This window comes from Leopardus geoffroyi, chromosome C2 (assembly GCF_018350155.1).
Source record: "Leopardus geoffroyi isolate Oge1 chromosome C2, O.geoffroyi_Oge1_pat1.0, whole genome shotgun sequence".
Taxonomy (NCBI): Eukaryota; Metazoa; Chordata; class Mammalia; order Carnivora; family Felidae; genus Leopardus; species Leopardus geoffroyi.
The window spans coordinates 31,041,744-31,057,805 of record NC_059333.1 but is presented as its reverse complement, the minus strand read 5'-3'; the positions used below and the strand labels follow the sequence as shown (position 1 = coordinate 31,057,805).

Below are 16,062 nucleotides of genomic sequence, written 5' to 3'. Positions count from 1 at the left end.
TTACTAAGAACTTGTAGATTAAAAAAAATTCATAGAAACAAATGGCATACCATTAATATGAAAAAATAAGCAAACGTAGTGGTGCGCACAATAGAAATGTGCAGATAAAGCCATCAGTCGTACAGTGTACATGTTATGGTTGGAAGTTAGAGGGTGTCGACCACAACCTCCTTATTTTAGATGTGAGGATCCTTGAGCCTGGAGGATATCAGTGCTATTCACTACAATAGACATATATTTCTATCCAGTGAAAATTGGCCCTGAAGTGTGCTCCACAATGCCTACATTGTAGATTGTTAGTTTGTCTGTTATATCTCTGATAGATATTGACATTTACTATATAAAAGAATTATCGATATGAAAGATCATATTTTGGGGGGAAATCGATTGTGAAGAATAACGTCTGATATTAACATTCTTGGTTAGCACGGTAGAAGCACCTTACTCTAAATACTATCATTCGATAGATAATAAATCCTAATATTTAGAAAAAAAAATTGTCCAAAAATAAAAAGGCCCATCCCTGGAATCTTAATATTATGAAAAATGTCCCAAACAATTTGCATTTTAGCTGAATTTATCGTTGCTGACCATGTCATGGAACTGACTTTCCTGTATGATCTTTTTGTTTTAAAGTTCTCTTGGCTTTTAGGTAGGGTTTACGGCAGATCAAACTCATCTGCGCTTTCCTAAATAATGGTAAAATGATACACTATTTTTGAGTAAATATGGTGTTGTACCCTTAGTACATAGTGACAGTGATTTTTATTCCCCCGCCCCTTCCCAAAGCATGATTTCATTAGGATACACTGCGATTGTCATTTGAAAGATAAATGCCTGACAGTGAGTTGTGATTCAGTATTTCTTCACGGTTGTTAGGAACACAGGTCATATGCTGGTGACAAACAAATATTTCTCCTTACTGTGATGAGACCAACCTGAGAGACTGCCACTCCTCTCTGAGCTGTTGTGAGAGCTGGTGGTGCTGAAATCCTGTGACTGGTTGTGTGGCATTCTATTAGACAATCCCTCAGCCAATCGGTAGTCAGGGATGTAAAGTAAGGCTAAGGGTTAAAGGGCAGAGGTCATAGTGGCATCATGTGATTAGTTCACAGCACAAGCCCATGCAGAACATGCAGTTAGCAATTCAGAAGCAGATGTCGTGGGACAGTGGAGGAATGTTTCCTCTATCCTGCCTAATGGAAGTTGAGATGGATTACTGATCACTCTATTGAAAAAGAGCTAAACGGATGAAACCGATTGGTGTTGGAGTGTGGTGGCAGTGACGGTGGCGGTGGTGGTGGTAGGGATTGTGCAAGGTACTGAATACATGCCGATAATATTTTTTTAGTTTAGGTGGTGAACCTGGTAATGAGTCACTAAACTGAACAACAAATACTAATTTCTATCTCATGCACAAATGATGTGAAGATAACTCCTCGGGTAATAGGAACCTGACTCACCATTGTTACCTTTGTTCTGATCAGGTAGAGAATAACCAAATCCCATCAGATCTGTTTTTTGCTGAATCGAGCTTTTCCATTGTGGGTCAGGCAGATCGACGGCCAATTCATGTATGCTATTGGAATGCAAGATCTGTGTTGTGGCATATGGGGTAGCCTGTGTTATCTGGCTGGAACTGTTGTAAGTGGTTTTGGTCGTGAAGTCAATGCTGCTATAAATGGCTCCATCTGAGAGCATTGTTGCTGTTTTATCCCCTTGGCCTGGAACTGGTGGCAGCACATCTGTGGTGAACATAGGGAAATGAAACAATTTAATGATGCGCAGGAAGCCCCAAACTATCAGGATTGAAGATGAAAAATAAATGTGTCACGCCGCACGTTTGCATTTCAGCTGAGATGGGCTTTATGAGCCAATGAAGGGGAGATGATGTACAACCGTCGCCAAGCTATCAGCCTCAGTGACAGGCAGGCCTAGCGCTCGCCCTTCACGTCTCACTGCTTAACACATCCCTTCCCCCATCTTCTTCAACCATGAATGAGATGTTTGGGATATTTCACTACAGAAAAATGCTTTCGGTTGTGCATAGTGCTTTTAGAACCAATGGAGTCGTCAGCTCTTTACGGAAGCGATGGTAAAAGTGATTCTACAAATTGTGGATGAAAACATCTTTTTCCACTTTACCTCAAAAGATATAGAATATAAGTGCTGAATAGACGCAAAATTTCCCCAAATTATACTAGACAAGCAACGATGGGATGCATTTTTCTAAAATCCCAACTTGCTGTTTATCTGATTTGGTTTCACATTTCTAGTATGGAGTGGAACTGATGGCAGCCTTCTTTTTTTTATGACAAAGGGAAATTTTCATGAATAAGTCATTTTCACAATACAGCAGGATTGAACTATAGGAAAAGCAATCTGAGTGATCAGTGAGTTTAATTTATGCTACTAACTCTCAGTGAGTTTAATTTATACTACTAACTCTTAGAAGAGGAGAATTACAGTTTCAAGTTTTAATACAGCAGGAATAAAATTAAATTTTAGTAACAACACTGAGTATCAATCAGTCCATTTATCTTTTGGTGTGCTGAATTATCTTTACACTATGCTTTCTGGTTCAGAAGTGCCATTCTCTCCTGAGCTCTTATTTTTCCTTTTTTTAAGAAGAAAGATACTAAAATTAAAACAACAACAACAACAACGACAATAATAGTAAATGGCAGATTTTCAATCATGTAGAGTTAAAAGTGAATCTAATTATAGTATGTTCCTTAATAATCTATGTTCTGAAAGCCACACTTCATAGGACTTTGGGTCGTCAACCCACTTGATTTCTTCAATTATAGGAAATTTTCAACTGGCTAAAGTAGTGTAATATTAAGTAATAAACCTAACTATTGTTGTACCAAAACTAAATTATCATCACAAGAAAAAGTGGAAGTAGAAATTTAGTCAAAATATCCTAAAATTTTTAGATTTGATGATACCTAATAGTACTTGAAACAAAGATTCTTATAAAAATAATAATTTGGGGGCACCTGAGTGGCTCAGTCAGTTGAGTGTCTGACTCTTGATTTTGGTCACGATCTCATAGTTCATAAGATTGAGCTCTGCAACGGGCTCTGCATCTGTCACCACAGAGCCTGCTTGGGATTCTTTCTCTCCCCTTCTCTATGCCCCTCTCCTGCTTGGACACTCTCTGTCTCTCTCTCAAAATAATAAAAATAAACATTTAAAAATAATGATGATAATTTTTAAAGTTAAAAATTATCTTCTTTAGCAATAGCAACAAGACATGTATGTATGTATGTATGTATATATGTGTGTATGTATTTTAAGTTTATTTTTGAGAGAGCATGAGCAGGGGAGGGGCATAAAGAGAGGAGACAGAGAATCCCAAGCAGACTCTGAGTTTCCAGAGCAGAGCCCCATGTGGGTCCTGAACCATGAACTGTGAAATCATGACCTGAGCTGAAACTGAGAGTTGGATGATTAACCAACTGAGCAACCCAGTCACCCCAGGAATAAGACATTTATAATGCATTTTGTGCAGTGTATAATTTAGGTCTTCCAGAAGTCTGGAATTCCAACTTGCTTTACAATGATGTGGATATATACTTCATTAAAGTAAATATTTTAAATGCATATCAGTGGATTTATTAAAGATATTCAATATATAATATTTCACGAAGTTGTACAAGCAAGTAAAATTGTTTTTTGATTTCCAGATCCCTTAACTATTTTTGCCCTTCTTGCTTTTACTTATAACTAGAAAATTTGATAATGAAAAAGTGTACTTCATTCTCAAATGTCAATATCATTTTCATTCTCAAAGACATTTCATATTTAGTAATATATCAAAATTATGAAAATAGATCCTTCATTCTGCAGACATCTTCAGAGTGTTGTTTCTGCCACCTCTCACATTGTTCATTGATAATATTAACTGGAAAGTCAGGTTTCTCCAGCATGGACCCCAATTCCCCAAAATCTTGAACTTGAGACCTTCCAAAACTTTGTACTTAGACTGTGAGCCAGGTTAACTACAAGTTTTTGAAATGGTTGCATGTTCAAATGTTTAAACATGGAAAAAAAAAGTTGTCTGAGGATCTAAACCTATAGAATGTTATTCTGCAACAACTAAAGCTGAAGTGCTAGAAATAGAATCTTTCTCCCCGCTGGATGAAATTAGCCAGCCTTCAAGTCTAAGTGCTTCTCTATTGATTTGGGGGCTGCAGATTTCCTTCAAATATTATCTGATCACTCTAACATTTTCAAAAAATCATCGAATTATATTCAAACGTTGAAATATTGGAAGACTATAGATGAATATCTGGATGTAGGGAAGCATCCTATAATATCAGCTGGTTTGGAACTCTGGACCACCCTTCCTCTAACAGATAGGACATGAATCCGTGCTTCCGTCATTAGACAGGACCTTCCATTTTCCATTTCTTAGAGCCGACATCTACCTTTCCTGAGTGCTTTAGGCTGACTTGCACTTGTTAACGGTGGAGTTTGAAACCTATGAATTACAGAAACCCTTTCCTCCAGGTGGAATCAGTCATGATTCATTTCTCAGCTTTTAGCACCTCAGTGATCCATGCAGTTTTTCCTTTTGGCCTGGTATACTTGCATACATGACTATCTCCTTCCTGGTATTGTAAGATACTTAGGAACAGGAACATATGGGATTTATGCCTGAATTTCCATAAATTCCTCACCTAGTGTTTTGCAGAGAGTAAGCACTCCCTAAATGATTAAATTAATATTTTATAGTTTGTATTGACAAAATGCAGACTTATGCAATAATTAGTAACTTTATTATTCAAAATACTATTTTCATTACATTTCAACATGTATTAGTATTCCATTCTTAAAAGGGAAATGTCAGTATCCACAATAATTCTTTTAAGTGAACATAGTTATACAATCCTACATGTGAATCCCACCTTGAGAATTGCAGAGCAGTGCATACAAAAGAACGTAGACTTTAAAATGTGTTAGACCTATATTCTATACCTAGATCTGAAGTTATTCATTTTGATAAACCTTAGTTTCTTGGCCTTTAAAATGTAAATATGATTATCTATTGTCTATGGCACACATGTATTATGCAAAGAAAATGAAATAAAATGTACAAAAAATCCTACCTACTCCTGGTACACAGTAAATGCTTAAAATACCTATCACACTGAAAGGAAACACAGTAAACCTTGCAAAAACTTCGTCTTGGCCTTGATGTTCACCTGTGAAATATTTCATAAAAATGAGGTGGATATGGAAGACAGACCTCGAAAATCTATAAATGTATCCTTTGACTAAATTAGACTGCGACATTTTAGATGTTAGTGTAGCCTGCTACAAACTGAAAAAACAAAAACAAAACAAAACATATTATCCATCTTTAGGCATTCATTTGTTGATGTAAAGAGAGAATGGTGCACTAATCACCTACAAATATAGCAAGTAAAAGAGGCATCTAATCCTTGATAGATAAAAACTTTCAGAACAGAATTTTTTTTTACAAAATCATTCTGGGTAAGGTAGACAGGAGTCATCTGCTCTCCTGGTGAGGAGATGCTCAGACATAGAACCCACTCATGGAAAAGTCATAGCCTGTAATTGCAGGGTTCAGAGTTTGGTCACTAGGGGAGATAGCCATTTTCAGAGGCTTTGGCAAGTAAGCATCCTAAATGGGGTGGTTACAGAAGCTGAGAAGTCATACAACAATATATTTTTTTTAATTTTCTTATTTACTACACTGATGGTGGGCACTTCTTGCATGTCACGCTTTGTGCTAAACCTGTATATGTAATTACCCATTTAATCCTTATTATATACCTATGACACGGGGATTGTTATTGTCTGTATTTTATTTGAAGAATGAGAAAAGGCTCCCTTTCTTAAAGTTGGTATTGACAGAATGCCGACTTATGCAATAATTAGTAGCTTTATTATTTGAAATACTATTTTAATTATATTCAAGCATGCATTGGCATTCCATCTGTGAAGAGAAAATGCCAGTATCCATAATTATTCTTCTAAGTCAGTATGTTTATGCACTCATGTCTGTGAAGTCCCCATCTGAAGCCTATAATAGTTTAGCCTAGCCCTGGGTCCAGCATTAATTCCACCTAGACGTGTAGAAATCCTCTAGCAGATTGAGCCACACTTTCTTGGCTCATAGCACCCCTTTGCTAATTAATCACTCCATTTTCTACCCTAACTCCACTCATCACTCAGCAGAAGGCTGGATGACTTAACACTGTACTCGGATCTTAGCATTCTCCTCTTACAAATTCATTGATGCCTTCTGACTACCTTTTGGACAAAGTTTAAAGTCTCTCTGTGACTTAGAAGGCCCTCTGTTATCTGTCCCTCTGTATTTTTGTTGTTGTTGTTTGTTTTTTTTGTTTTTTTTTTTTTTGTTTTGTTTTTACCACTTCTGCTGCCTACTGCTTTATATTCAATAGGAAATTCATTCCTTTGTCAACTAAGTCTATGTCTTTCTTATTTATAAACCTTAAATGGTTGTTTCCTCTCTACACATTTTTCCCACAATTCTGACTAATCTCTACCCCTCCTTCAGATGTCAACTTAAACAACACTCCATTCATAGAACTTTCTTACTCCCAGTGGGCAGCTTTCTCATGCTGGGTACTGGCAAGGCAGCTCCAGTGCATTTACTATCTACAGAGCTTTCCACCAATGGAAAAGTCAATTATTTCTGCCAAACTAAACACTGAGACCACAGACTTCTCTTGTCTCATCTTTCTCTAAACCCACCACTCTCCTTTTGAATGGATGAAAAGGTAGCAGTAGGGAGGCTGGAATTATTTATAGCAGGTCAAATTCTGCCTCCTTATAAAGACCTACAGAGAGGATCGTGGCAACACATTTTGAAGACCTTAGCATATGAGCTACTTAGCACCTTTTTGTCTTTTATTTGGGCCACTCATTAACAATGATAGAACTAGTTTTAAGTTATCTCTCAACATGTCAACTCTCAAGAACTGTCTACTCTATAAGATATATCATGTGAGGATAAGGACCATCTCTCTTTATATTGATATTTTATTTTTAACATCTGCATAGTGGCAGGAACACAGGACATACTTAATAAATCTATGTTGAATGACATGTAGAGAACTGAAATGACTAGTTCAAAATTCTAATTTCCAGTTAGCAGCATAGTTCCTGATTTCACTAATTGTGTATGAATAGTCCTAAAAACAAAATGTATTATGAATATTGTCATTGTGGTTAGTAATCACTTCCTTAAAGCTTAGTTTTATTCAAGGTCATATAGATGCAATAGTTTTATACATAAAATATTTAGCACTGTTCACACATGCGCTACACTAATTTTAATCATGGAAGAAAATATTCTCTAGTACATGTTTTTAAAAACACTTAGGAGGAGGGGCGCCTGGGTGGCGCAGTCGGTTAAGCGACCGACTTCAGCCAGGTCACGATCTCGTGGTCCGTGAGTTCGAGCCCCGCGTCAGGCTCTGGGCTGATGGCTCAGAGCCTGGAGCCTGTTTCCGATTATGTGTCTCCCTCTCTCTGCCCCTCCCCCGTTCATGCTCTGTCTCTCTCTGTCCCAAAAATAAATAAACGTTGAAAAAAAAAAACACTTAGGAGAAGCGTCTGAGTGGCTCAGTCGGTTGAGCATCCGACTTCAGCTCGGGTCATGATCTCACGGTGAGTTCGAGCCCCGCGTCAGGCTCTGTGCCGACAGCTCAGAGCCTGGAGCCTGTTTCAGATTCTGTGTCTCCCTCTCTCTCTGACCCTCCCCCGTTCATGCTCTGTCTCTCTCTGTCTCAAAAAAATAAATAAATGTGAAAAAAGAGACAGAGCATGAACGGGGGAGGGTCAGAGAGAGAGGGAGACACAGAATCTGAAACAGGCTCCAGGCTCTGAGCTGTCGGCACAGAGCCCCATGCGGGGCTCGGACCCACGGACTGTGAAATCATGACCTGAGCCGAAGTCGGCCGCTTAACTGACTGAGCCACCCAGGCGCCCCCCAATTTTTTTTTTTTTTAAAAACACTCAGGAAAGCCAAGAAAACAAATGACAACATTTTGAATAGCACAACTTACCTCCACGTCCAAAATTCCCAATCTCATTCGGGCCACTATTGCTATTGTTTACTGGTAAACTCGTGGCTGGCCACGAATCTGCAAGCCATGGATAACTGGGATCACCAGCATTTAGAAGACCAGGACGGCTAAAACAGAAATTAAAGGGAAATCAACCCATGGAGCTCGATGAAAGATTCGGACACTTGCCTCATGCACAAGATTAAAGAATTGAGGAAGCTTTTAATTCACTTCAAATGAAAATGTGTAGGTTCTCAAGAATTAAGGAAATTCAGTGGTTAAGACTCTATATAGCCTGTCAGTAGAAGCAGAAGCATGCTGCCTGGGATTCTGCTGACATCCAAATGAATTTAGTTGTCTGCCCTGAAACTGGCGGGAATTGGCAACATAGCAGGATCCTGAAACAAGGTTTGATGATAAATTGGCACCTCAAGGGAACAATTGCTCAGAGTGACTGCTCGGTATCAGCCATTTCCAGGACTTTGGGCTATTGCTTCCTCGATTCCTGCAGCCCCCATATTTATCTGTCCCCTGTAGGCTGTAATCCCTGTTATGAGCCCTCATGCTTGATTTAGAGGCAAAGAACTTGAAGAAAATTAATGAACAGTATTCATATTGTCCCATCAATAGCACATTTCCATATCTCCAAACTGCAAAATATTAGGGGTATATGAAAGATCTTTAAGGTAATTAAAGATTCACTGTGATCTCATCCAGCATGTGAGTAGAGACTATGAGAAAAACTTCCCTCACCTCATATTTAATAAAGAATTCCTATTTTTGATATAAAAGATGGGAATCCGATTCCTTTCCAGATTATTAGCATATTTACAAAGAAATAGCAACATCTATAATCATTGTACTTTATTTTTGATAGACCATTTCTGTGCAGTCCCTAAGAGAGAAACATGTGTTTCTATGGAAACTGCAATAAGAAGATCCAACTGCTTACTTGCTACATGCACTAGCTCTCATTAGACCTAATCTCTTTTTGCTAAAATATTGATTAAATGGGAGATTGGAAGTTATTACCAGAGCCTAATTACAATCTCCATATTGGCAAAGGGAAAATAGATGAGGATATATGGGTTTGTTATCAGCTTTTATCAATTTCAATTGAGTATCCAAAGTTGTGGAATCCAGTCCTATCAATCTACAGCCTATTCATCATCCATGAATCATTTACTTTGTGATCGATTATGTGTAATTGTTCACTCACAGCAATTTAGTGAGAGCCAATAAGGAGTCTTAAACAACAGCAACTTCATTTGCTAATGTCTAATTAATGCAATAAACATCCTGCTAACAAATGAACACATTCCTTGTGATATTTACTACTAATTTCTTCAGGGGCATCTGGGAGATATGAAACATCTGGACTTGATTCCTCTAAAGTGCACAACAGATAGATCATTAAACCTTGTGGTAAGCCATTTAATTCCTCCTAGAATTCTCAGACTTGTAAGTGATCGTTTATTACAATAATAGCCTTTACTATAGCGTTCTCAGTCCTGATTAAACTAAGAAGAAGAAAGAATCTTCTTAGCATACCTCCCATTGCTCATTAGTCCTCCATCTCCTCTTTGAAATGTAACTGTTAACAAAAGAAAGACACACACAAGTAGTCAATATTAATTACGATTAATAACAGCTACATACTGGTCCTTACTTTAGGGCTGAGGCCTCTGGGATTGTAACAAAATATAAGTAACATAATTGTACAGAGAATAAGAAGCAGTGGTTTGGCCCAGGGCAAAGCCATCGTTTAATAAGACATCTAAAAATACTTCAAGCCAATTGTATGGTTAAGTCAAAAGGGCAATTTGTACTTAGAGGTCAAAAACTGTTACAACTGGAATATATAGTGGCAGTGGAAGATTACATGCATTCATGGGGGATTATCAAACCATGACTTTTAATCTTAATATGTGGGTGTCCTAATTAGAAGGCACAACATAAAATGCACATAATAGAAATTGAAACAAAATCATTCATGGGGTGCCTAGATGGCTTAGTTGGTTGTGTCCTACTTCAGCTTAGGTCATGATCTCATGGTCTGTGAGTTCGAGCCCTGCGTTGGGGTCTGTGCTGACAGCTCAGAGCCTGGAGCCTGCTTCAGATTCAGTGTCTCCCTCTTTCTCTGCCCCTCCCCGCCTCACACTCTGTCTCTCTCTGTTCCTGAAAAATGAATAAACCTTAAAAAATTTTTAGAAAGAAACAAAATAGTTCAAACAGGCAATAATATTCTGCCAGTGAAAAAGATAAACAGGTATTGATTGACGACATATTCCTCATCATCACAGATCCTTTGAAGGACACCATTAATCACTATGAGTTGAACAACTACAGTTACAATAGACATAAACTATAATTAATAGAGAATAATGTGCTGAGTGCTTTGTTTTATCATCCAACCTTCACAAAAAATAAAATCTTCAAATATTTGATACTGAGTCTATTCAAATTGCATGTAATAATTGCAAAAACTTAAGTCCTTTATAAAACTCTTGAACTTATTAGTCACACCAACAAGCATCCCATAGAATTAAAGCTGGAGAATCTACTCCCTCCAGACACTAGATTCCATTCCACAAAGCTATCAACATAAAAATGGGCTTCAAGGATTGGCCAAAGAACGTAAATATCAGTTAGGATCCATCATTTCTTATCCAAAACCTTTGAAAAGCCAAACATATTTGGTATTCAAAATGTTTCAGATTTCAGAAAGGTAATATAATGCATTCTACAGAGAGGATCTAAGACAGAAACTCTATTCAAAGGTTTTTTTTTAAATATGTTTGCAATAAAATACAAATATTCATGATTAGTGGGATAAAATGTATAAATAGTTTCACATTGGCATGGATCAAATTTTGCCTCTCAAAGAGTTAACTCTAAGATCATGGAAAAATTTTGCTGTTTAGTTTATGGATTGCAAAATGGCAATTCTGACTAAAATGAACATAGATCAGCTAAACCCATTCCTGGGGATGAAGGAAAAAACTGATGGCTACCAGAGGGGAGGTGGGTGGGAGGAAGGGGGAAATAGGTTATGGGGATTAAGGAGAGCACTTGCTCTGCTGAGCACCGGGTATCGTATGGAAGTATTGGATCACTATATTGTACAACTGAAACTAATATTACATTGCATGTTAAATAACGAATTTAAATAAACACTAGAAACATTAAAAAAAAACTAAGAAAAAAAAAAACATTGCATAGATGTGAATCCAATATATCCCATATTTGGAATCTACAAATTATATTTACCACGATTTCCTAATGAGTAAATGTAAAATTAAAAGTTTATGAATTGATTCATATATATGTATATACATACATATATATGTGTGTGTGTGTGTGTGTGTGTGTGTGTGTGTGTGTATATATATATATATATATATATACATATATATAATTTTTAATTTGGTGGACAGAGAGAGCACTAGTAGGGGACAGGGACAGAGGCAGAAAAAGAAGAAACTTAAGCAGGCTCCATGCTCAGTGTGGAGCCCAGTGTGGGGCTTGATCCCTAGGCCCTGGGATCATGACCTGAGCTGAAATCAAGAGTCAAATGCTCAACTGACTGAGTCATAATGTTAGGGGACATTATTCCCCCCAAGAATCGATTCATACCTTAAGTACATAGAACCTATATTGTCACTTAAAATATACAGACAGTAAATCATTTTAATTTGAATAATCTCTCCATAATTCATTTTTCCTCAAGTTTTTGCCATGAAATATGATTGCTCTTTAAATTTTGTCAGTTTCCAAATGCAGTTCCCCAGTCCCTTCCCTAAGGTCATCCAAGGACATATCTCTCACAACATCATAATTAGGTGACATGATCATGATCATGATTCCCAGGGTCTGTCAGGACTTCAGAAACATCTTGCTGGCACCTGAACTACATTGCCTCCTCAATTTTTCAGGTAACATCTCAAGTTCATTACAAAACAGTCCTGACATATCCTTTGCGTCTGCCCAGAACTGGCTTTGGACATCTCCTCAGAGAAGATGAAAGGACACTGATCGCTACTCTACTTCCTGACAAGCTCGCTTAAGTGATGGGAGACAAGAATCAGCAGTGGCCCATACCACACTGGGTCCCATTAATAATTGCCTTTAACAAAAACAAAAAAAGGATTAATTTGAAACAATTGATAAAAAAAATATTGAGCACTGGAGCTATTAAATAAAGTCCTGATTAAGGAAAAAAATGTGCACACAAAATGTGAAAACAGTACAGCTAATTAGCTTTTTTCCATGTGATGTGACTTTCTAGTTATGTGTTTTTTTTTTAATGGGCTATCAAGTGAATGTTTTACTCTACTAAGAGAGAGTTAAGATAATGTTGTGAATATCATTGTGAATATGCAAATAAGCAGGCACTGATAGGCTACACCTCAAAATGTGCTATTTTGAAGATCTGTGGAAACAAGCTAAGTATTTTTCCTAATTTAGATGCTCCTCCGTCCCCATCCAAACTTTCCGTTATTGTTAGAGCAATAAGTGATATTAGAGGGAAAAAAAAAGGCAACTGAAGCAGAGGCCCCAAAATTAAGTTGTACTTTTATATACTACTGGTAAATTCTTCATAAAATATGAACTTTAAAGTTATAAGGCCACACTCAAAATTTTACCAAACAGAGAGCATTCAAATGGCCACTAAGCCCTGAAAGGATGCTCAGCATCACTGAATATCAGTGAAATAAAAACCAAAATTACAATAAGACACTACTTCACATCCATCAGGATGGCTACTATGCAAGACACAATAAATAACAAGTCTCGACAAGGAGAGAAATTGGAACTGTAGTGAAATTGGAACGGGTGGCTCCTCAAAATTTAAAAATATAAAATTACCATATGATCCAACAATTCCATTTCTGAGTATATACCCAAAATAACTGAAAGCAAGGTCTCAAAAGATATTTGTAGACCTATGTCCATAGTACTGTTATTCACAATAGGTAAAACTTGGAAGCAATCAAAATGTCCATAGATGGATGAATAGATACAAAAAATGGTTTTATATACATACAATTCAGCTATAAGAAAGGAGAGAATTCTGACATGCTAAAACCTGGGTGAACTTGAGGACATTATGCTAAGTGATATAAATCAGTCACAAAAAGGCAAGTACTATATGATTCCACTAATAGGAGGAAGTTGGAGCAGCCAAAATCATAGACAGGAAGTAGAAAGGTGATTTCCAGGGATTAGAGCAGTGGAGGGGGAATGGGGTGTTATTATTTACAGGGTATAAAATTTCAATTTGAAGATGAAAAAACTTTTGGAGGTGGATGGTGGTGATGATCGCACATCATGAATGTTTTTAATGATACCACTCTGTATACTTAAATATAGTCAAAATAGTACCTTTTATGTTATATGTATTTTAACACATAGAATACTGGGGAAATATCATCAAGGTTAAATTAAAGATGTGTTAGAGAATGGAGTCTATGCTAAGGACTCTATGCTAAATGTTGTCAGTAAAATATATTTAAATTTCAAAGCATTTAGGACATATCCATTTTCAATTTGTGTTCCAGTCATCATTAAAATACGTTTTCAAAGGTTTCTAGACCTCTTTTGGCAAAATATTCCATACAGACTCTTATCTTTGCACCTCTCCATACCAACTGTACAAAGGCAAAAACAAACAGGACATTATATAAATGCATGACCAACTTAAAATGGTCCAGAAGCAGAATTTGGTATACATGAAAATTCTCTATTTTGTATGCTTCCATGACAAAAGAAACCCAAAAAACAAACCAAAAAAAAAAAAAAAGAAACCCTGACTATAAAATGTTTGATTAGTTATCTTTGTAAAGAAAGAAAAAATATATGACAAATATTCAAGTTTCCTTTTTACCACATACTCCAAACTTCTGGATTTGTTCCATCTTGAAAAGTAGACCAAAAGTAACTTTGTTTCATTAGACCATGAAATGAAAAGTAGACTAGAAATAAGGACAAGCAATTAGAACTCACAAATAGAAGTCATATATGGTGTTTTGATTAGCATTTTTCTCCTCATGTCTTTTTTCGTTTTCTTTCTTTCTTCCTTCTTTCCTCCCCCCATCCTCCTTCTTTCTTTTCTCCTTTCCTCCCTTCCTCTCTTTCTCTCTTTCTTTCTTCCTTCCTCCCCTGCTCCCTCCCTTCCTTCCTTCTTGCCTCTTTTTCTTTCTTTCTTTCTTTCTTTCTTTCTTTCTTTCTTTCTTTCTTTCTTTTCTTTCCTTTCTTTCTTTCTTTCTTTCTTTCTTTCTTTCTTTCTTTCTTTCTTTCTTTCTTTCCAGAGGGGGGGAAAATAAATGCCACAGAAAATTGCAAGCTATTTCTTCTGATTTGATCTGGCTTTCATTTCAAAAAGATGTTGAACTTCCTTGAATTTAAAAGCAAGAGGGAGGGAAAGAGAGGTCGTTGGAAAATTTGGCTCTAGTCATGATTTTGATAATCACAGTGTAATAACTTTGTGCTTACCAGAGATAAATTTGAAATAAGTGTGAATCTTTACCAGGAACGAGTCCCTGCTAGTATATAAAGTTAAGAACTTTCAGGGAACAACATATAGAAGTTTTTTTGTTTTTTTTTTTTTTAATCTAAAGCTAACTGGATCATGCTAAGATGTCCAAAAAGTTCTACAGACACCACAATCTGAAACGCTTTAGAATTGCATTAAATATTTTGAATTTATTGCAATATTTATAAAGGAAATAAGGTAAAGAGATTTTGCAAGTTTATGTCATACAGAAAGTACCTCTACTATTATCTGACAGGATTAATCCTAATCTCATGCCTGCTAGAATTGAGGGGGAAGGGAAATGTAACTATGTGGTAAATTGACATTTTGAGGTAAGGAAGCTTTCAGAGTGCCTATCTCTAGTAGGCCACATTTTCCTACTCCAAATGGAAACTTTAATGTTGCCAGCCAAGCCTCATTCCCTCTCCTGATAAGCTATTTCTCAAATATGAATGTAGATTAATCCTCTTTTAATAAGCATTAACTCAGCCCAGATAATCGGAGTGTAAAAATTCCATCAAATCTTTTAGCTCTCTTTGGATAGTTTTGTCAAATAATTTATATTTTACCAACAGTTTTAAAGCTATGTAAGAAGTGTTTAGCATTTCATAATTTGCTTACTCAATAATATATTGTTTATATTTACTGAGTTTCATAAAGCCTGTTATTCTCAGAGGTAATACTTATAAAGTATCACTCACCCCTTTAAAGGTGCAAAATACATACTTTCATTAAAAAGTTGATGACTTAAAAATTGTGAATAAGAAAAGTGAACAATGTAAGTTTGAAAAGAGTCATTAGCCTTCATGAGGATTATAAAATGGATATATATGAGTATGTATATTATATATACATATAGCAACACAGACCTCTCCTGTGAGCTACATGGTTTTTATTCAAACTTATGTTGTTTATTTATCTATTCACAAATACTGTTATACCTGTGATCAAACATTTACTCCAGATTCAAAAATCACCTCATATGCTCTGTTTTCTCTGCCCAAATCTTTTTACAGTTCATTTGATGTTACAACAATTCAAGTGGTGAATTAGTCGAGCAGTCATGAACCTCACAAGCAGTGACAAGTAGACTTTTAGTGCTCAATGGAGCGTAAGATAAATAACATTGTATGATGTTGTATGAAAGTATAAAATGATTTCACATAGAATATAAGGATTCCCTTTTTTGTTGTTGTTCAAGCTGCCTTTCTTTGCACCATATGCAAAGAGGTGACATGTGATTGTATCTGAAGAATTAAAGAAAGGATAAATAGGAAACAATTGAATAAGAAGTTAGCATGTAACATTGCCCTGGGGAAATCTCCACTATCTGCTATGTAAAGAAACAAAGTATATTCAGGCCAAATTCTCCTCTCAGATCATTTAAATATATAAGTTTGCATTTAATTCATTATTTTAAGGTTATTTATTTATTTTGAGACAGCGGGAGTGTCAGAG

General features: G+C 36.4%; 1 protein-coding gene across 21 annotated transcripts in view; it reads right to left on the bottom strand.

The window, feature by feature from the left end:
• Window positions 1–16,062, bottom strand: part of ROBO2 (roundabout guidance receptor 2) — a 1,707,596-nt gene that overhangs the window by 46,967 nt on the left and 1,644,567 nt on the right. For 10 of the 21 annotated variants that reach the window (XM_045501643.1, XM_045501642.1, XM_045501640.1 and 7 more), the window contains 4 exons: window positions 9,621–9,663; window positions 8,070–8,197; window positions 1,464–1,745; window positions 939–1,064 (listed from right to left, as the gene is read on the bottom strand). In XM_045501643.1, the coding sequence (XP_045357599.1) occupies window positions 939–1,064; window positions 1,464–1,745; window positions 8,070–8,197; window positions 9,621–9,663 (579 nt within the window). The remainder of the gene's footprint in view (window positions 1–938; window positions 1,065–1,463; window positions 1,746–8,069; window positions 8,198–9,620; window positions 9,664–16,062) is intronic. The other 11 variants (XM_045501645.1, XM_045501654.1, XM_045501653.1 and 8 more) reach the window with 4 other exon arrangements.